The 20,910-nt window shown below is 44.6% G+C and overlaps 2 protein-coding genes across 3 annotated transcripts in view; both read left to right on the top strand.

Moving 5' to 3' along the window:
* The first annotated feature begins 35 nt into the window (after window positions 1-35).
* LOC119456209 (FAST kinase domain-containing protein 3, mitochondrial) overlaps window positions 36-20,910 on the top strand; it is a 29,137-nt gene continuing 8,262 nt past the window's right edge. Inside the window, exons 1-8 of one of the 2 annotated variants that reach the window (XM_037717842.2) lie at window positions 36-163; window positions 4,919-5,060; window positions 5,393-5,686; window positions 8,982-9,284; window positions 10,803-10,983; window positions 12,196-12,474; window positions 15,246-15,364; window positions 16,114-16,234. In XM_037717842.2, the coding sequence (XP_037573770.1) occupies window positions 4,950-5,060; window positions 5,393-5,686; window positions 8,982-9,284; window positions 10,803-10,983; window positions 12,196-12,474; window positions 15,246-15,364; window positions 16,114-16,234 (1,408 nt within the window). In that variant the 5' untranslated portion in view covers window positions 36-163; window positions 4,919-4,949. Of the gene's footprint in view, window positions 164-4,918; window positions 5,061-5,392; window positions 5,687-8,981; window positions 9,285-10,802; window positions 10,984-12,195; window positions 12,475-15,245; window positions 15,365-16,110; window positions 16,235-20,910 lie in introns of both variants that reach the window. The other variant, XM_037717839.2, reaches the window with a different exon arrangement.
* Window positions 694-1,722, top strand: LOC119456210 (unconventional prefoldin RPB5 interactor). Its single transcript, XM_037717843.2, has one exon. It carries the CDS (start codon window positions 694-696, stop codon window positions 1,720-1,722), a length of 1,029 nt encoding a protein of 342 aa, XP_037573771.1.

Raw genomic sequence — 20,910 nt, 5'->3', positions numbered from 1 at the left:
TAAAAAAATTATATCTGCACATTTTCACTCACGCCTGCGCTATTTCTCATGTCATTACGACGAAGCCAACGAAGCGACGAAGAGCAATCGAGACAAATCCGTAGCTAAATATTATGCCAAAAATGGATCTTCATCCTCGTCCGTAATTTTAAGGTGACTTGAGGTGAGTTAATTGTATTGCAAACATTACAGTACTTATCGAGAGAACCTTGCAGAAGCCTTAACTGCCAATACATTCTAAATGATGCGCCGCTTTTTATTTTTAACGTCATGTACGAATGAAGGTTCGCTTCCTTGCGACTGTGCACGCTCAAACCCCTAGCACACCGAAGAGCGCCCGGCAGTGCGATACATGCGATTTCTAGCACTTTGTTCCGCTTGATTATTATTTTTTTCCTGGAATTTTCCAATTTCGTGCTACTGCGAAATATTTTATGTGACCAGCGAGCGTGAGGGGTGCTTTACGCTGTGGTTTACAAAAGTGTTTACTAGCGGTTTTATTCAGCATGAAGTTGTGTGACGGGTTGTTCTCTGTTGCCGTGTTGAGAAGTCCGTCGTGATGATGCCTTCCGCGCTCGGTGATTGAGCGATCAGAATCGGCAAGTGGACAGAGCGCATCGGGCAGTGGCCGAAGGTGGACTTCCTTCCGCTCTTTTCAGATTGGGACATTGCTGTCGCAAAAGTGCCTCTCAAATGGAGTCCGAACAGATGGAAAAGCTTCGCCAGTCGCAGCTGAAGGGCCTGCGATCCTGCGACGCGAAGCTCGAGCGCTGGGCGCAATTCGAGCGCGACTACGAGGCCCTCGGCGAGCGGCTGCGCACACTGCCCGACCGTGTGAGCCACGAGGTGATGGTGCCTCTCAACTCCCTCGCCTTCATTCCCGGACGGATCATCCACACGAACGAGGTACTCGTGCTCCTGGGGGACAACTGGTTCGCCGAGCGGTCTGCGAGCCAGGCGCTGGGCATCGCCCAGCGGCGCGCCGAGCAATGCAGGAAGATGCAGGAGGGATTGAAAGCCGAGCGGGAGCAGCGCACCAACTGGATGAAGTACACGGACGAGTTGCACCGCGAAAGCGGCTACGTGGATATTCGGGAGCCGTACGACCCGGACGAGGAGAACACCTGGCGGGAGAGACACCGCAAGAGCGTGCGTGACCATCACACGTCCAAGAAGGCTGCCGAAGGGCAGGAGCATCAGCCTGACACGGATGTCTGGAAACTGCTCGATCGCCTCGAGTTGCAAGAAGAGCAGGAGGAAGCCTGCGCAGACATCGCGCCCGAGACTTCGCACGAGGAAGTCTCCCGCAAAGTTCGATGGCAAGATGAGAGCAGTGGCCACATCAGCTTCTCCTACTCGACGAGTGACACCTGCTCAGCGACCACGGCCACTTGTAGTTCGGATGCATTGCTAAGTCCTGGCGACATCTTGCGTATGTTTGGCGGATCCGAAGCCAGCGTGGCAAAGTCTATACTGAAAAATTCGTCAGATGTGAAGCCGCCGACGTTGCCCAAGGCGTCAGTATCATCTCCTGTTGTACCAGCGCCAAGAGAAAGGCCCAAGTTGAAGTTTGATGACGCATTCACGGGAAATGTTGTGGAGCACCACACTATTGCACCTTCGTCGACAACAATCGACTTTGATGTTACTGACGTAGAATTACCAGCGCCACTCAGCAAGCCAAGTTCGTTGTTTAGGTCAAGGAGGGTAACAAAGCCATAGACTCGAAGCACTGAACTGTTGCTAGTGTTATGCTACAGAAAACGACAGAAAATTTGTGCGACAGTGAATGGTGCTTTTTTTGTGTGCGTGTGACTTTAAAATACTTTCTACAGCACTTGCAGCTGTCACTATGAGGTGCCGAAAGACCGTGTCAACTGATGTAAATGACGTGTTACTAAACACACAAAGTGCATGTAACAAGTTAACAAAGTCAGCATATTTTGACATCTTCTAGTGGTTGGACATGAACAATGATGTTCACAAAACATCTGTCAGCATAAGACCGCGTGATTTACCTTGCTGTACCAGAACTGCAGTTTTGTCTTGTTCTGAATTCATTATGGTTGTGTGGACCACATGGACAGCATGGGATATAACACCAATATGCTAATGTGTTTTGACTGCAATGTTGAAATAGTGCCATGGTTTTGTAACTGATTCCGTAAATCATTTTGTATAACAAATGTGTTATTTTCTATTAAAGAGTAATTTGCAGCTTGGCTTACACATAATTTTGTGTCTTCTTCGATGCCAGGGAAAATGCTAGCGAAGCACTGAACTGTGCATGAACCAGACAGCATCTACTCAAACTGCCAAGAAATGGTTTTGTGGCCTCAAACTGCAGATTTCGCGTTTATTTCTGATTGTTAATGTGCTAAATATGGGAACATTTTTTTTTTTGCTTTCAGTGTTATTGTTAGGGAGAATTGCTTTGCAGCAGTTTATTTGGGTGGAAGCATAATAGGTATGATAACCATGTAATTGGCGCTTCTGCAGATAGGCAAGGTGCACAAAATATGCACAAAATATTGGCAGAGAACGGACAAATTCTTAGCATTTTGGAGCTGAGTAAGCTGAAGTGAGCTTCTGCACTTCTACTGTAATGCACATCTTGGTGACCAATTTGTTTTAGTGTAAATGTGGGGCAGAAAGTCTGTTTGTTATTATGTTAGGGACATGCTTATAGGGACAGAAGAAACTTGTGCAAGCCCCAGATCTTGTAAGTGTAACTTCCGAAGGTTGTTGGGGGGGGGGGGGGGGGAGGCATGTTGCTGATAGCTGAACTGGCTTCTTAATTGACATGGAGTGGTTTTCGAACATGCCTTTCGAGGATAGCACCGTCTAGTGTAGAGATCTCCAGCATGCAGCCCATTGGCCATGTACAGCCCACATGACCCTCCTGGGTATTCATCTTCCTTCCTTGAGCTGTTTTAGATCATTGGAGGACTTTCATATGTGTAAGGTCATGGAGCACAGTATGTTCGTGGAATGGGTAAACTCCAGTTTAGTGTCCTTGCTTCTTAACTCTCATCCAACTGATCCATTGCTACATTTTTCATGATGAGAGCCTGCAACCTTTCATTTAGCTTCCCTCGTAGCCACATGACGACCTGCTTAAAAAAGAGAAAAATCCGAGGACACCTTAGCACCTCTTATGAGTTTCTTATGAGTTGTTAATGCGAAAGCATTAATGTCCAATTGAATGCCACTGAGCGGTCGTTTGAGTTTTGTGCTGCGTGTAATGTTTGCATAAATGCTTGTTCCGCCCGCTGTGTATTGGGAGAGTTGACGATAAGGATGGATTTCGCTGCCTGCCTCTTCGCTCATTTTTGGTGCGTTCTTCCGCTCCCTTACTTCATCTGCGGTGTACTGGCGGGGTCGGCCATGTTTCGCTACTGCCGAGGTTGCAGCTGCCGCCAATGTAGAGGCTTCATACTCCATAGTGGTACGTGCTGCCCAAGCAAGCAAGCTTGAGCCAGCGTCACAGCCAGTGGGAATTTAGGTGACGTTTTGCTGGTACAGATGCTGCCGGCTTTTTCACTCAATGGGCCATTTGACAATAATAATGGAAAAAAAAAGAAAAACTGCTGATTTTAGCAATTCTGCTGGCTCTGAACTCCTTTGCTGCACAGAAGCAGGCTCTCACACATGACACTGTCATCTTGGTTGCTTGCTTGCTCCTCAAATAATGGTGCTGTCTTCTAAAAATAACTTCTGCAGCGCAAAATGTAATTTTTGTCCACCACTTTATTGGTTACTGTGCTGTCCGAAAAATACATAGGCAACACTGCTCTTAGGGGCTGCGTCGCACGCAACATCTTGCACAAATTCCCAAATGGGAATGTTGCTCCATAACTTAGTTCACCTGACTCCAAACTGTGCGAATTTGATTTCTAGTGCCGATGGTGGGTGGAGCTTTATTTTTCTTTATATGGTGAGGTTGACACTGAGGATGTGAAGGTAGCCTCACGACGACATCATGATAGAAAAGACGAAGAGAGACTGCAGACCCAGTTTCAAGCTTTAACTGCTATCACAGTAAAACAAGATATTTGTCTTGCTTATGCCTCAGTGCAGTCAGCGAAGTGCTATGTGCTCTGTATGTGGCTCAGTTAGGTCTAGTACTTCTGGCTCTTGCTGGGTGGGGAAAGTGTTTTGGGGAGAAATAGGTCATGGTGTGAATCTACTTTAGTAGATTTCTATGCGAAGAACAAAAAATGGCAATGATTATTTGAGAGCATGAGGTGCAATCTTTGTAGCTGGTTGTGTATCATGCAGTTTCAGAACTGCATTTTAGTTCTACTCAAACCACATTTGAGGGCTACGACAAACGTGGAAATGCGAGGACACATTCGGCCTTGTTTTGACATTGTATACATAGTGCACGAAAAACGAAGACAGAAAGAAAGAGACAAAGATGCACACGGCACTATGTGTGTCTTCACCTGTTGTTTTTGTCCTTATTTTTCATTCGAGATGTACCAACTCGCCTAAACTGCAACTTGTTCGACTTGTTTGCATTTAATGGTAGTACTAACTGCAGTAATCTGTCTATAGCTATCATGAAAAAGTCAGAAAGTCTGACTAATGTGATCACATACTTGGAATGATTACGCACATTTAATATGCAGTTTTGTAGATGGAGTCCATTATTACAACCACTTAATGTCGTAAGTGAACTGCAGTGTAGTGCATCTGACAGTTACAAGAGACGCTGCTCCCATTTTTAAGTGCATTTGGGGCTCGACTTATGACGGTGCCATTATTTTTGGGGGGCTGGGTATCCCTTGCACAGTAACAAGCATTAACTGCATCTTTAGTAATGGTGCAAATGCTGGCATGACCAGTTTTGTTGTGTGTGCATGCTATGGCCATAGCGATGATTGATTCTTTTGTTACATCTGTTCTGTGACAGGCAAATGAGACTCTTCTAGGACGCTAAAGCCATGCTCCCAGCAGCGATGGTGACATTGAGGTCGTCGTGGGTGGCAGCTACACGACTTAGCCTTGCAGCCACACGATGCCATGCAACTCTTGGCACCCAGCATGTCCAAGTGGTATGCATAACTTACTCAAACGTTGTTGAGTTCGTTTATAGATGTTGATGTGATGCCGACAGCAACAGCTGATCATGGGCTTTTCCCTTCACTTGAAATGTTGACATTGGCAGTTGACGCTGATATCTAAAAATGCTTGAAAACAATTACTATTGACCAGGATTGTGTACTGGGGAACTGGTGTTGCATCACTGATTAATCACCAGGTCATCAAAATGTCACCACAGAGGCATCATGATGTACAGGCATTGGCCTGTACATGGCCCTCATGACCGATGAACAGGCCACGTTGCCTCCAAGAGTGCTTGACTTGGACCTTGTGCTTTATGCAGGCTGGTATGGGGCCTAAGGAGGACGTGCGGTTCCCCGTGGGCGCCAGGGTGTCCGAGCCAACTCCTGTGCAGGCAACGACAGTGAGCTTTGAGACCGTGTGCAAAAAGGTTGTGGAGGGCACAGAAATAGGCATACCGAACAGTGCCGTGATCATGGCGTTGCGCAAGTTACTTACTTCACCTCAACAAGATCCACGTGTGATGGAGTGCTTTGCTCACAGCATACTCTGGCGATCACGACGCATGGATCTTGCCAACCTCTGCATGGTCCTTGGCCTGCATGCCAAGCATCAGGTGAGCTGAAATGGCATAGGGAGAGAAGTAAAGGTGTATTAGGGTGGTATATTGTAAGCTAAGCTGAAACGGACCTATGTGTTTGGCCCTTCCATTCATGATAGTGTACATGGAGGACTTCCCTTGCCAAAAATTAGGCCATAAAGTGTATCCCACATTTGTGTAGCAGCGTAAACACCGGTTAGATGTTTATTGAACTCTGTGTCCTGGCAGCCTTATCTATATTATAATTGAAAGAATTTCTTTAGCTTTTGAAAGGAGAGAAATGGAGTAGCTGAGGTATTTTCATTTATAACGGGAACGGAACCTCGGAATGGTTGTCACTATCTGTCAGAAGTTATTTTGAAGCCATTCGGCAGGTGTCAAAACCTGTCATCAGGTACTATCATGTGTTCTGGGAGCATGCCTGCCACTGCTAAACTCATGAGAGTGAAAAGTGTCAACTCTCAGTCTAAAGTGGTGAAAGTTCTACAGGGCCCCACTGAATGGCCTGGTGGTAGGTCTGGTCATGCATGTGTTGACTTCAGTACTTCTGACAGAGATTGTTCTGGTCATTATGTGCATGAAGATCATTGCTGTGAGCTCAGTGGACTGGAAAATGAAGTACTAATAGTTAGGGAGTTCAAGAAAGGATTATGGGGTGTCTGGTTATCATGTGCATGCATAAGAAAGAAGGTGCAGTTATAGAGGCACCTTCATATAAGCTTCAGAGGAGTTTTGAGCCTTAACTTGTAATTGCATGTGTGTTTTTAGTGAAAATGGCACCACAGAAACAAACTATTGCGATTTCATGTTGCATGGTTAACCTGCACTGCTTTGTTGGTAATTTGTACTGCTCCCCTAACATGTGCCTGAGCTGCAAGGATGACTTTGGCTCGTTAATGCGCATTCATTTATTTGACAACAAAACTCATTCATGGTGTTATCTGTGGTTGTGTGATGTGTCCATGAATATAATGCTGAGGATAAGTTATTGTAATTTTGCAATTAAGAGAAACACTATTGCAGTTATAATGTGGCTCTACACTGCATTAACTCTTTTCTTCCCACTAAAAATTTGCTCATTTTTGGTGCTCTTATGTATTAACATTCTATTTCAAGACATATTACTCACAACATATACTGTGATACATAAAATTGTATCCTGATCATTGGTGTTTAGAATGGAAATAAAGGAGAAATAATTGCTCAGATAGTTTCTGAATTCCAATGTAAAACTTCAAAGAAGCACCTCAAGAAGCTTGAATGAAAGTAATAATTCGCTATTTCTAGTGTAAATAATTTATTCATTGCAGCAAGCATCTGGTTCCTTTTCTACTACATTATTTAGGCTCTTGAAGCAATGATTGTCAGCTTGGCAAGCGCCCAAAACCTCCTCATACTTGATTATTGTATTCTATCAGCTTTTCTATGCAAGCAAGCTGGTCTAGTAGCGTGCCTTGATTTGGCAGTGGAACCCTCAGGTGCCTTGTGCAATACTTCTACAGTACTGCACAGTAATGCACAGTGTTGCACAGTATTGTACAGTAATGAGAAGGGCATTTGCATAGGCAATGCTCAAAAAGTACGAGATTAGACTGTTGGGTCAAGCTTGTGCTGAAGGTTGGTCTGAAATCTATTGTGAGCTCTTGTGGGAGTGAAAACTCCACATGACGAGAAGCATTGCTCGTAATATAATTTGTAAATATGATATCGAAATGCTGATAGATAAAAGCAATCCACGAGGGTAAAAATAAGGTTGCACTTGATATTAGTCTAACACAATTATCAAAATAACACGCACTCCAAGCATCCATTGTTTGAGACATCATTAAAACAGCCTATACGTCGGATCAGAAAATTGACAGCCCGAGAGAAACTTCTGTTTCTTCACTGCTCCTGTCGTTTAAAGTTATTTTACCGAGTGGACCAAACCGCAAGTTTCGCACGATTTGATTGGAGAAGTGTTAGGAGAAATGGAGGCTAGTTTTGGTAATACCTCCTGTCGAAGTTTTATTCTTCCAGACTCCACCATGTGCCGAATATTGTCAAATCGGACCTATAGTTAAAGTGCAGTCATCATTTTGTATGGTGCATGGCATTACTCATGGAAAAATTCCAACAGCAATGTTTAAAGGGGCCCTGAACCACCCCTTGGGCTTGGTAGCATACGCTGTTATGAACATCTCAGCCAAGTTCTGCTGTCGTACGTGGTCCGTGGAGTCCGCAAGCGGAGCGCGAAGTCCTCTTTTTCTCAAACTCTCTCGTTTCAAAAACCCCATGATCCTCGCTCTTTTCTGTGTGCTTTATTTCGCCATAAAGTGCACTCCAATACGCGGCTGCTATTGGTCGCTGCGGCCGGCTACACCGCAGCCGCCGTGAGGTGCCGCCATGAGTCCAGTGGCTAAGCGCACTGCGGCTCTCTGAGGACAGCTGCATTTGACTTACGTTTAGTGCGGCGTAGGCACCAAATCGGAAATTTTAACTGCACGCCACGATGACGTCTCGGACGTCACAGTGACGTCTCCGCAGTAGCCTTCGCAGTGCAAGGCTTTGGAGGAGGAAGGGGAGCACAATGGAGGCCGTGTTCGATTGCCAATAACTCCGCTTCTGCTGAACGCATTGAAGTACTTTTTGCGGCAAAGTAATTCTGAAATAGCCTATTTTCACTTCAAATGTCTTTCTCCACGTCGATAAAAAGTGGTTCAGGCCCCCTTTAACAATGTGTCAAAATGCCGTCGATCAAATTGATCGATTTCCTTGGGCCAGGTAAGGAAAGAGTTAAGCAACCGCTGTGAAGAAATGGAAGTGTAAAATGAGTGTTTGTAAGCAGTTCACACATTATATACATCATTCCTGCTTAGACTGTCACTACCACCTGTTAATATTGTGGCTTGATGAAGAAGATTGGCCTCAAGGGCTCAGTAGCTGTTCCTGTTGCGTGGCAAGAACTGTTTCATTATATTAGTGGTGTTACTCTTGCTTGAGGTGCACCTTTAGGCCAGAAATTAGTCAAGAATTTCAGGACTTTTTTCTGCTGCCCAAGGGGCATTCACATTTACAATACTGGGTACTGCCAAGAGTACATTGATGAACTTGGCACTGCCGTGGTGCTTTCTTGTGGATCCAAAATAGCTTTTGGAGAACATCTCATGGATTGCTCGTGACAATTTTTCCCTTAACTCATGATCAAGAGACCGACGTAATGGGTGCAACAAATGCTGCTACACGTAAATATTGCATTGTGTTTGCGTAAATGTAGTATAGTTTTTGAAAACTGTGGCTCAGTGACTCGAGCTTTGCCTCGTGCTTACAGACACAGAAAGGCAGCGAACTGGAGCAGCGACTGGTAGATCAACTGCGAACAGTCATACGAGAGCGACTTTCCGAGGCCAAGTCGATGAGAGACATCGTGTGGCTTCTGGAGATAGTGGAGCACATGGGTGCTGCAGACCACAAGCGAAGGTTTGTGCTTGAGGTGCAAGATCGGGCCCTGCAGCTGGTGGGCTCCCTTCCACACTCAGACGTGCGCCTGCTTGTGCGCACCCTTGCACGGCTGAAGTTGCGGCCGACACCCTTGCTGCAAGCAGCTGCTTTCTACCTGTCCAAGGGGCCAAAGGTGAGTGTCACTCCTTAGAAGGACACTAAAGGAAAGAATAAGTTGGGCTGCATTAGTAAATTACCCTTCTACAATATAAAAAAAAAAAAAGTCTGGCGGAAACCATCTCTGGATGACTGTCGACGTTAATACAATTGGCATTGAAGCAGTGCAACCATCGCCGAAACGTGTCATTTATAAGGCATGTACTGAAGCCGGACTCCTTTCTTGTGCTTCCCTCAGGACACACTGTGCTGTCTAGCAGTACCACTGCGAAATCTGAGCTTGGTGCGAGTCTGAATACATATTCAGACAAGGGTGTCTGGATATATATAACACGTGTTCGATTCCGGTCCTGCACCGAAGAAATTTGGTGCTGTCTCAAAGGGTGTCTGGATATATATAACGCGGGTTCGATTCCACCCTGTACCGGATACATTTTTAATTACTTCTTTTTGTCATTGAAGAGTAGCATATATCCAGTGGCCCGATCCATTGACCCAAGTTGGTGTCATAGAAGTTCATGGAACATTAACACATGCCGAATGGCACATACCGAGCTGCACATACCCAGTGCCACATGCCGAGTGACCCAAGTTGCCATGAAAGGAAAACGGTTAGATACCGCCACGGACATAGATACCAGAAAGCGAGTAAAGTATCCTAAGAATGCTTATCCCATTAAAAAGCCACTCTTACCATGAGAGGAGCTTGGAAAAGCCAGAAAACGTGCAAGAACAAAAGACGGGTGGTGATACCTTCCGCACCAGCTCACTGTTAAATTATGGATTTTGTTAGTTCAAGCCTAGTTAATTGTTTATAGGTAAGGATGGACTACATTGTATTTTAAGGGAGCCAAAGATGGAACTTGGCAAGTTTTGAGAACTTCTACCACGCCACAATGGCCCAAATATGGGAAAATGCTTTGATATCAGTAACGTTACATTGACGTACTGGCACTGACGTTTCAATGCGAAATTAGAAAAACTGAATTTGGCCTTTATTTTTTCTCTGAGTAATTAACATCTTACCACAAACATGACGAAAATAGAGTTTCGAAGGAATCCTTTATCAGTCTAAAGTGATTTTGTGTTTCTCTTTAGTGTCCCTTAACATATCGCTGGCATGAGATCCAGTCAGTTGTTCCTTGTGGTGTATGTTGCATGAGAGCATCCTCATGCCATTTGGGAGGTGGTGCAATATGTTGAGGCCAGTTGTGCATTTTTTGTTGTCGCAGGAAACCACCTGTTTGTTGGAAGCAGCTTGATTTCCCCTTATTGAGGTCTTGTCTGCGTTTCTGAAAGCATATACAGTAACTATAGATGACACGAAGCCAATGCCTCCAGGCATCACTGCAGCTGCGCAGGTTTGATTTGATGCGCAGCCGTGGCAGCTGCACTGGCACTTCACGGAGTATGGTCGTTCGTTCGCATGCCCTGCAATATTTTGTGGGCGAGTGTGCATAGTTTAAAAAAATGTTCAAGAAACTTAGTCTTCTACTCTGCTCTAATCTCGTGCCCTTCTGCATCTCGGCTGCAGGATGCTTCCGCGAAAGAAATCGTCAGCCTCTTTCATGCATTGCATTCCCTGAGCTTCCCCGAGCCATCGGTGCTCCAGCAGCTGTCTGGAGCTTTTGTGGAGCAGCTAGCTGATGATACCAAGGTTTCTCTGGTTGCAGCGTGCTTCACGGGTGTGGGCCAGTTGTCTTGGAGGCATGCTGGTAAGCTTTCAGCCTTCACCTTTATTTTCACCAATTCAATTAAGTTGTGGAGCTTAACATCCCAAAGCTATACAGTGGGCAATGAAAGGTGCTGTATTGGAGGGATCTGGATTAATTTCAACCACCTGGGTGCATCCAAAGCATGATACACGAACGTCATTCCATTTCATCCCTATTGAAATGAGGCTGCGACGGCTGGACTTTGCTCAGCAGCAGAAGGCCATGGCCATTGAGCCACTGTGGCATATACCGATCCAATATGCATTGTAAGAAACATTGTAAGCCTAATAGCCGTGAGGCCTTCTGTCTGACGAATCTGTACGGATTTTCTTTGTACAGTCACACCTTACTGCAATGAACTATGAGATATCACAAAATAGTCCAGCAATGTGAAAATTTATAATATAAAATAATCACAAGAAGTTATCTAAGACCAGTGTGTCTTTGTTGCGTATGTCAATGCTCTCCACTGCTTAGTGTTCTTAGCGTTTTCTTCAATGCTGAATGCTGAACCATGTGCTGCAATGCCGATATCACCGCACGGAGCCAGAAGGAGTCAAGTAGCGCTGACAATGGCTTCCAAGATTGGGCGGCCTGGCCATGCACTCTGCCTGATCTCGGAGGCTACATGCCGATGTTAACGACACCTTCAAGTTATGGCACTATGCCTGGAATAGGCGCACTTGGCATGTTTGATTGAAAATTTTATGCATGCTTGCGAGAGAGAATCGCTCATGCCACTGTCGGCTGCCTTTGTGCTGAAAAGAAGCCTGCCTCATGCTTCCAGAGTGAGGCTGTTCTGGCACTGAAGAGTTCAGTATAATCCATGATGCGCTCATGCGGGTTTGTTTTAAACAGTCTTTTTTTATTATTTTTACACAATATAAGGAGATGTTGGCACACAAATATGGCACCAGCTACTCCTTGGCTCTTGAATAGGTGGTAAACAGTCTTAATCAGGTGAATTTGAATGCATGTGAATCTTGTAAAATTTCAGCAATAGTTTGTTATACCCATAAATTCAGTATATTCATGCTTGCTGTAATGAGGTTCAACTGTAGCTTTATGGGCTGCCTGCGGGTGGATGCCAATCTTTCCTTTCGTGTTGTTAAGGAGATGTCACATATGCAAGTCATCACCTGTTCTGCACTTTCACTGCTTTGACGTCTACTTCTCTTGCTACATTGGACTTTATTGCTGTGATCTTCGCAGAGCTCCTTGAGTCATGCTCCAGCTGGATGGTGACTCACCGTGCCTCTTGCCGTCCGGCCGACTTCACCGCCTGTCTGCTTACTCTTGCACGGCTGCAGTACATGCCCGAGTGTTCAGACCAGCTTTTTCCTGTGTTACTCGAGGAGCTCTCGGAAGGCCACTTCACCACCATGCCAGCTGTCTGGCTTGACATTGTCTGGTCACTAGCATCACTTGGCAAAGCTCAGCAGACACACCTTGATTCCGTTCTCCAGCGCCATTTTTACACTCCTCTCCTGGGTAAGTGACTGCTGTTTGTAGGCTCGTGCGAATATAAATTTTTTGGTTCAAAGCGAATTTGAAGTGAGTTGCTCAAATAGCAATTGTGGGATTTGCATGAAGCCTTGACAGGACAGCCAGAAGTTGACAAACCTAAAAAGAAAAGGGGGGGTGGGGGGCGGGGTTCTTTACTTGCAAAGATGGAAACAGTTTCATCTCAGGGAACAGTTCATTTTCAAAGTTCAAAGTGTTGTTATACAAATAAAAAAAACACAAGTTGTTCAACATCTTCTGCAGTACCAGCACTACAGAAGATTGACATGAATCTGCTGGGGCATGTAACCCAAAACGTAAATGTATAAAGTACTCTGCATCATTGCAGGTCATGCTTGCAGTGTCCAAGCACATCTGGAACAGGCATACAAGCATTCCACTTAATAATTAAGCACTGTCCTAGCTTATAAAACCGTGGCAAGGCACTGCAAGTAGCACAGCTTCGAACAGCTTCCAAGGTTAAAGCTTTGTAGTGTCTCCCAGAAGCCCATGGTTCTTATATACAGAAGTTATTGCTTGCTCTCAGACAAGTGCTACACATTCTTGATGACCCAAAATGACCATGGTTCTTACATACAGAAGTTGTTATTGCTTGCTGTCAGACAAACGGTATACATTCTTCAGGGCACAAAATAGGAGCACACATTCCTCATGACCCACATTGGGTCATGAAATTGAGATTCTAAATACATGGTATTCTATGGACAAGAAGTTATGAAAAGTGAAATAGGTACTTCGTTATATTGAAGTTTATTAAATCGAGGTTTAACTGTATATAAGCTAGTGGGCACCAGAAATGTCGTAGCATTCATTATTAACAAAATGTCTGGTGCAGTCGGATTCCACTCGTTGGACCATGCTTCTACCTCAGCTTGCTGTTGCTTTGGCACTCTATGGCCTTGCTGCTTTTGTGCCATCTTCATTATCTCTTCTGAAACCATGTATGTGCTTCAAGCTATCAGGAATAAAATGTTATTGCAGCAGTCTCTTCAAGACATTGTTAAGATGAATTCTCTAATAAGCATAACTGATTTGATTTGTTTATTTACTAATACAGTTAAACCTCGATGTAATGAAGTCAGTAAAATCGGCACTTCATTTCGTTATATTGAAATTCAACCTTCATTTCAAATAATTACAGTAGCCAATGGATTTTTCTTACATGGAAGGGGCCGTAAAATTTTGCGTATTATTGGGAAATCAGAAAAAACTATCTTCAACGAGAAAAAAAATCATTTTGTGGAATTTGATAATCAGCCACCAAAGGTACAGTTTCATGCTTTGTCGATTATATCTTCACATTGGTGGTACAAGCGAAGCCTGCGAGGTACAAGCGAAGCCTGCGAAGCTTTCGCATTCTCTCTATCATCGCCACCGATAGTGTCGCCTGCAGAGGGTCGATGCTATCAGTGGACTGCTCAGGTATCAGCGATAGCATCTTATCACACTTGAACTACAGATGGCGAGAGGGTCTTGCGTTTAGTACTATGTCGCTACTCATGTTTATCACTATTATTGCCACATGAGGCACACAAAAACCCAAAACCGTGTGCTGATGCTGTGCACGCACAGAAATACGCAGCGTAGAATGTGTTGATATGGAATGCACGATACGATGCACCAACACCATACTCACCTGTTATGACCTCTGAAATCAAGCAGTGCACAGAGTGAGATTTCGGAAGCTATGACTTTGAAATTTGCCACTACCGGTGAAGATGCTGCTCAGCTTTGGCGGCTGCTCTATGTCGCACAGCGTGCGATTTGAGAGGTGCATTTGCAAGCAACCGCATGTACTAATTCAACAATTTAACCATCTGCGTCCACGGCAGTTTTCATTTATTGCCTCGATATTCCTTCGGGGCAGCAGTGAAATTTCAGCATAGTATTAAAATCGCGTGTAAGCACGCTTTGTTATATTGAGGTTCAAAATGCAAGGTCCTCTATGGACAAGAAGTTACAAAAAGTGAAATACTTCGTTATATGAAAATTTTGTTGTAATGAAGTTTGCCATTTCGAGGTTTAGCTGTAGTTCCAGCTCGTGTTGTTTAAACTTAACATCTTACAAGACAGACACATATTTAAGGTGAGGTCCCACCAGGTTTGTCTCACGGGGTGGCCATTGCCCCCTAGACAGTGGACAGGCTATGAAACTAAATGAGAAGGTGGCCAGATCTGTACAAAATTGATAAAGCGATGCACGCAAGTTACACAGCTTTAATCCACTGGTGGTACACCAGTTTGTTCACTTTATCTACAATCAAAGAAAAAATATAACAGATACCACTCGTTATAAACTGTTCTATTCCTTATTGCTTTCCTTGGCTTCACTGATTTTGCTTCGTTATGGTGTGGACTAAAGAAACCCCTCAGCTTATAACATTCTGTTGTCATCAGATGCCATGATCTTGGTCGATCACTTTCTAGGATACTTTTACTTTTATGTGACGTGGCACCCGATGCAACGCTTCGCTGCAGCAAATAGTGTTCTGCACGCTGGCTTACCCAGTACGCAACCACCAGAAATGGCATTCTCGAAAGTGATTGACTGAGAATACCACTTCTGTGGTCCTAGAATTTACTGCATTACTGCTGCTTCTTCTCTTTTTTGCATTGTAGTGGTGCACATACTTTGTAATTTTTCAGCTTTAGCTGCAAAGCCCTTTGCTCAACTTATGTCACTTGCACTATTTTAGCATTAATTGGCCCTTGCATTTTATTGTTTATTTTCCTACCAGAGGACTCATCTCTTGCTGTGCCCTCACGGCAAAAGCTGCTGAACATAATCGCAGTCAACGACTTGGAATTTGCCGACGGTCCTTCTTTTCCAAAAGAAATGGTCGAATCTATTGTTGAGGTGAGAGTCCAGTGCATCCGATGTGACATTCACAATTAGCTATGTAATCAACTCCCTTGTTCTGGCTATTCCGTCCAGCAGCATGGCCCCAGACTGCTCATATAGGAATTATAGCAACGACATAACTGTAGAGATGCCACAATTGCTGCTGTAGATCAATGTACCTCGTAATGGTGCATCCACCCACTGCAGTGGCACAGTAGCTATGGCATTCTGCTGCTCAGTATGAGGTCACAGGTTTGATTCCCTGCTGCAGTGGCCACACTCCTATAGGGGAGGAATGCATTAACGCTTGTGTACTTAGGTTTAGCTGCATGTTAAAGAACCCCAGGTGGCCGAAATTAGTCCATAGACCCCCCACTACAGTGTCTCTCATAATTCTTGTGTTGCTTTGGAATGTTAAACCCCAAAATATGACTGATTTGATTTGATTATGGTGCATTCGGTTCCTTAAATGTGTTAGCTTCACGGTGCCATTTGATTTGCGTAATTCATGTGGTTTCAGACTGCTTGGTTACAAAAAGAAAATGAGGCTTTTAGCAATGGAATTTTATTCAGATTCCATCCGGTCTGGGCTCATGGGGCTGGAAAAATATGTGATACAGTATTCTCCATATTCTCAATACAGTATTCTCTAGCATCTGCTTCCTTTGATAGTATGATACACACGAGCATGCTGTTCAGGTGCCATTATAAATGGCAGCATAACTTTGACAGACATGTATGTTCAAAAACAATTTATGCAGCAGAACCACAAGGTGCCAGAAGCAGGAGCACTGCAGCGTTCAGTCAGGGAAGCACTGACGCAGTTTGCCCCTCTGGGGAGGTACCTGTCACAGAGTCCAAGCCTACCTTATGGACTTACTGCAGGCAAGTGCTTTGCTTAGGGTGTCCCATAACTGGGCACTGAGTGCCCAGTTGTTTTCATGGTTAACCCGTTTGGGTTCTGTGAGTGGCCAAATTTATGCACACACTCTTCATCCCAGCTTTTTATTCACGATGCAGAAACCTGATTCACTCAAACCTTGTTTAAAGGGCCATGACAGCAAATTTTCTAGCTTAAGTTATGCATCGCATGTTAAACCGTATCATCCCCCAGAAAGCTGGCAAAATTTGAGTGTGTTCGGTGCAGTAGAAAATTTGCATTTTGATTGTTTAATGTCACAGTTGAACCGTAAAGTAGCCTGGCGACACTGAGTGGTGACAAAATTAATGGGTACCCCCTCGAAAACGGCTCCCTCGAGTAACGGAAGTCGATCTCGAAGGCCGTGCTTTTGTATGTAGAAAACGCCGGAAGTAATTACAGGAGCTGGAAATACATCATGGCCACCATGCATCATTTTGTTTTTGCATGAGTGTCTCGATGCAACTTGAGGGTTTGCTACTGCTTTTTTTCGCGCAAGTGAAGGAACTGCGGGCACAATTTAGTGGCGATGCTGTTGCTATGCCATTGGTTGCTAGATCATGTGGAGAAAGAAGGCCGATGTGGTCTCAAACTGTTTAATAGCAGATGACACAGAAGTGGCCTCTCAGTTCGTGGCGTCACAAAGCCTTGCCAAAATGGCGGTTGCTGTCGGTCGGAGAGGTGGAGGAACAGCGATTTCTAATTGAAATTTCGGGTTAAAATGTGCACTGAGTGCCCAGTTGTTTTGTATGCCTAACCACATTGGGCCCTCTACTCTCAGTTACAAAAATAAACTGAGAACAGTTGGACAACCGTGTCATGGCTCTTTTAACGAAGTCATATCTAACACAAATATATCTATCTTTATTATGTCATATATAACTTCATTATAAGCAAAAATGCTGATATCAGTGAAAAAAAATCGGTTGGATTTATGGAAAAGTAATGAAGTGCACATGATATCTATGACAGGCCAGCAAAGTGTCTCCTGTCGAATTTGATGGCCTTGCTGTGCCGATACATGGCATGTGAGCAGCGCTAAATTACAAGTATGCGATTTGCACTGTTGTCAGTATGCAACTGTTTGATTGATGTGATTCCACGGGATCGGTGTGCTGGCTTGCCAGCTGTATGCCAGCCAAGCCAAGCCACCGGCCAAAATGCGCATGCACTAGAGTCTACTAGATAAGGGGAGTTGGTCCTGCATGGGCTCCATGCTGAGGCGTTCTTTATTGAACTATTGGTGGCGCCACTGTCCTTCACCTAAATGAATGGCCCCACACGCCAGGCATACGTTGGTTCCGTTAGAGACCCTATCGCAGCTGCATGGTGCTTTGTCAGGCATTTCACGCTGCTGTATCTAGTTTTGCTACATAGTGCAACACACTAGTTCCTTCATCGGGGTTTACTAAACCTTGCGAGTTACTCGAGAAAATATTAACCCACATATGTTGTACAGGTGGCACCATAGAAAGGAAGTGACGAGCATCCTGCCTGCACTGTCCATCCTACTGAAAGGTACACAGCATGGTGGAAACAGTGATTTTATTCCCCAGCAGTGTGTTGTAAAAAAAGTAGAGAAAGAAGGTCTAAAACAATGCAAGAATGATGGTGCTGTTGAGCAGATAGCAGTGGGATGGACAGCGGATACGTTGCCCCTGCGGCGCCTAAATTGCCGAAAATTTGCTACCTGTGCAGTTCGGCACGTTGAACGTGGCCCGCATCAGCACGGCGATCCACTCGATCAGCTGTTGCTGCTGTGCCATGTGCATAAGTGTGCGGTGAGCGAGCGCTTTTTCATTTGCAGGCTCTCTTAATTCAGTCTAAAGAGCGAGCGAACATGAAAGTGAGCTTTTGCAATTTATCGCCAGACTTAGTTTGGCATGCGTGACGAGGCTGTAGCGAAGCTTCCCTACTACTTTTGTGTTACGAAAACTTCTGTTATCTATTTTACATTCAAGATGTGCGTAAGGTGACTGCTGCTTCGCTTAACCATGGTTATTGCAGTATGTTGCCCATTGTTTCTCTTCGTAGAGAACAGAAATGAGAAAAAAGAAACTGAAGGAACTGTTAATAAAAACACACATTGCACACCATGTGCAAGTTTGGCTAGTGGTGCATGGCCTGATCGTAACTGATTACTCCCCACTTTCTTCGTATCACTGCCTATGGTTGTTGCGTAAACTAATGAAAGAGAAAATTCTATTTCTGTATAAACTAACGGTAACTCACCTAATCTGAACTAATTTATGCATGTTCTTCTATAGTTAAAGTATCCTGCATTTAAACTGGCCAAAACTGTGTATGCTTCTGAACTGTCCTTTTCCTTCAGACGTTGATATGAGATGCAGTTGCTTCAATAATTACACATTTTGGAATGAGCGCCTACTTATTTGCACTATTTAATCGGGTAGCGTACTTGCTATGCCACCCAATAGTTATTTTTCATGCTGACACATACGTGTTGTGCTTGAACAGCACGATTTACCAGGAGCACCGGAAACTGCGATGTTCCGATTTTTGCTGATGTGCCATATGTGGTAGCCCCTTGTTGTGTGCCGCATGTATCTTACATACCAGCCTCGTTCAAAGAAACGATGGAGTGCCGACGAGACATTTGTATCAAAAACTGCATTACCACGCCGGCTATTAAATCAAACTGCACGTTGCAACACGCATACGCTGAACATATCACGATGGCACTAACAACCTCAACGTAAGCTCCCAGAACTAAGTTTGCCTACTGCGCTTTACTGCAAATGTCGTACAAGCAACAGGTTCACATTCTCTTCACACAAGAACAAACTGATCCCCGCCTGAAAGAACAAGACTGGCTCGAGCAAAATCTCTAGAACACAACGAATGTTGTCGTCATAGCTTTGTAATGTGGAGATTCGCAATCAGTGTGGCTCTTTGGCGCCAATCTTTTGGTGCAGGAGGAAATTCGTGAACGGAAACAGACTTGTCTTTCCATCTGGCTGATGAACCCTACAAAATGCAGCTAAATTGCTTGGCCGTGTGGAGTTTCTTAGGTGGCGGCTCCATTGTCTACAAGCACGCCCGATCGCAGTACTACAGCTACGGACGGAGTGTCTGCTCCGACCTTTGTGCAAGGTGTCCTGTGCTCGCCGCTAATTGTCATATGAATTGCTGGAGTCACGAATTGCATTCATAAGTTGCCATGCTGTCTTATTCTTGGATAGGCAAAAATAATTTGTCAGGCAGGCACTGTGTACCTCAGCACAATGCTGGGACTGTGTTCTTGAATTGTCACTATAGGGGATACGGCTTTTGGTGTGCTGTGATTAGCTAAATTGAAGGGCTATGGCGTGCTTTTATGTGGTGGATTCTTTTTGCCAAGAGGGTGTAGCTGACTATATTGTTTGACCCTTTAAGGGCCGTGGACAAGTCTTAATCGATTGCAATTTTTTTAACAAAAAGTGCCAATGACGAGTCTGTCTTCTCCACAAGGTTGGGCACTCTAAGTGCCAGTAACAGGTCGGGCTCATCGAATTTGTTTTGGTGAGTTCCCTCTTTGGCCACTAGGGAGCATACAGACTCCATTCGTCTGGCAGAGATTTAAAAGATGGCAGCTGCCAGTTGCGTGTTGCCGCGCTCGTCATGAACAGCTTTATTTGATCAAGTCGTCAAGCTCCGAACATGGTTTGCTTCTGCAAGAAGGAATCAACAGCGATGGCAGGGGCTTTCTGTGCTATAGATACATCCAGTGACACTGATGCCGCCGACAACGACGATAGTTTTGGTACGGTGCGGCAGTGGCCAAAGCTAGATGGATCGAACCTTCCACCAGAGCCTCCTCATTTTACATTTGTGTATCTTCTGACACAAGTTGTGAATTTACTACCCCAATGTTATATATATATATATATCCTCATTAACTCGAACTCTGATATCTCAAAATACCAGTTAAGTCTGAATTTGTTTCCGGCATTGTCTCAGCCCATGTGTTTGTGACCTCTTATCTCGAAAACTTTTTGCGCCGAACTCCAAATATCTCGACATCTCAATATCTCAACATCTCGGGAAAACGCAGTGGACAGCATTGCTTGAACTCACTTTTTATTTGGCAGCAGCTCGCTAGCCGAGCTAGATGCCGTACCATGCTCCCCGCTTATCTTTATCTGTTGTTTCCGTCTGTCACCGCTCCACGCACTTGCTCGGCTGCACGCTGCCACTTCATTATGGCCTCTCGCATTCAGCAGTGACTTAGTCTATTCTTTTCCTTTTCATTTAAGATGTTGTCAGTGGTGCATCAATGTGGTCACAGATTATTAATCGTGACCTTGAGTAAGGTGATCGGGCAAAGGGACCAGTGTCGATGCACGTGAAAAGGACTGAGGATATTTCTGGCAGCATTTTGGAACATCTCTATGTGGTCGATGTGTGGCCAGAGAGATTCTATTTTTGTGATTTCGCTTATCTCGAAAATCCGCTTATTTCAAATTTTTTCAGGTTTTTACAGCTTTGAGTTAACAGGGGTTTACTGTATTTCGAATCTGCAAGAAATTTCCTATTTAGATGTGAAGTGAATTTTCTGAATGCTTTTTTGGATTTATCGCCGGCACTTGAAGGATAACAGCTGCATTATAAAGGTGCAGGTTTCTTTGATGTGCTTATGATC

Source organism: Dermacentor silvarum, chromosome 6 (assembly GCF_013339745.2).
Source record: "Dermacentor silvarum isolate Dsil-2018 chromosome 6, BIME_Dsil_1.4, whole genome shotgun sequence".
In the NCBI taxonomy this organism is placed as follows: Eukaryota; Metazoa; Arthropoda; class Arachnida; order Ixodida; family Ixodidae; genus Dermacentor; species Dermacentor silvarum.
Note: the sequence above shows the minus strand (reverse complement) of the source record. Positions and strands in the feature narration are given on the sequence as shown.

Coding starts and splice junctions, on each gene's coding strand:
- LOC119456210 (XM_037717843.2), top strand. CDS start 694: ATGGAGTCCGAACAGATGGAAAAGCTTCGCCAGTCGCAGCTGAAGGGC.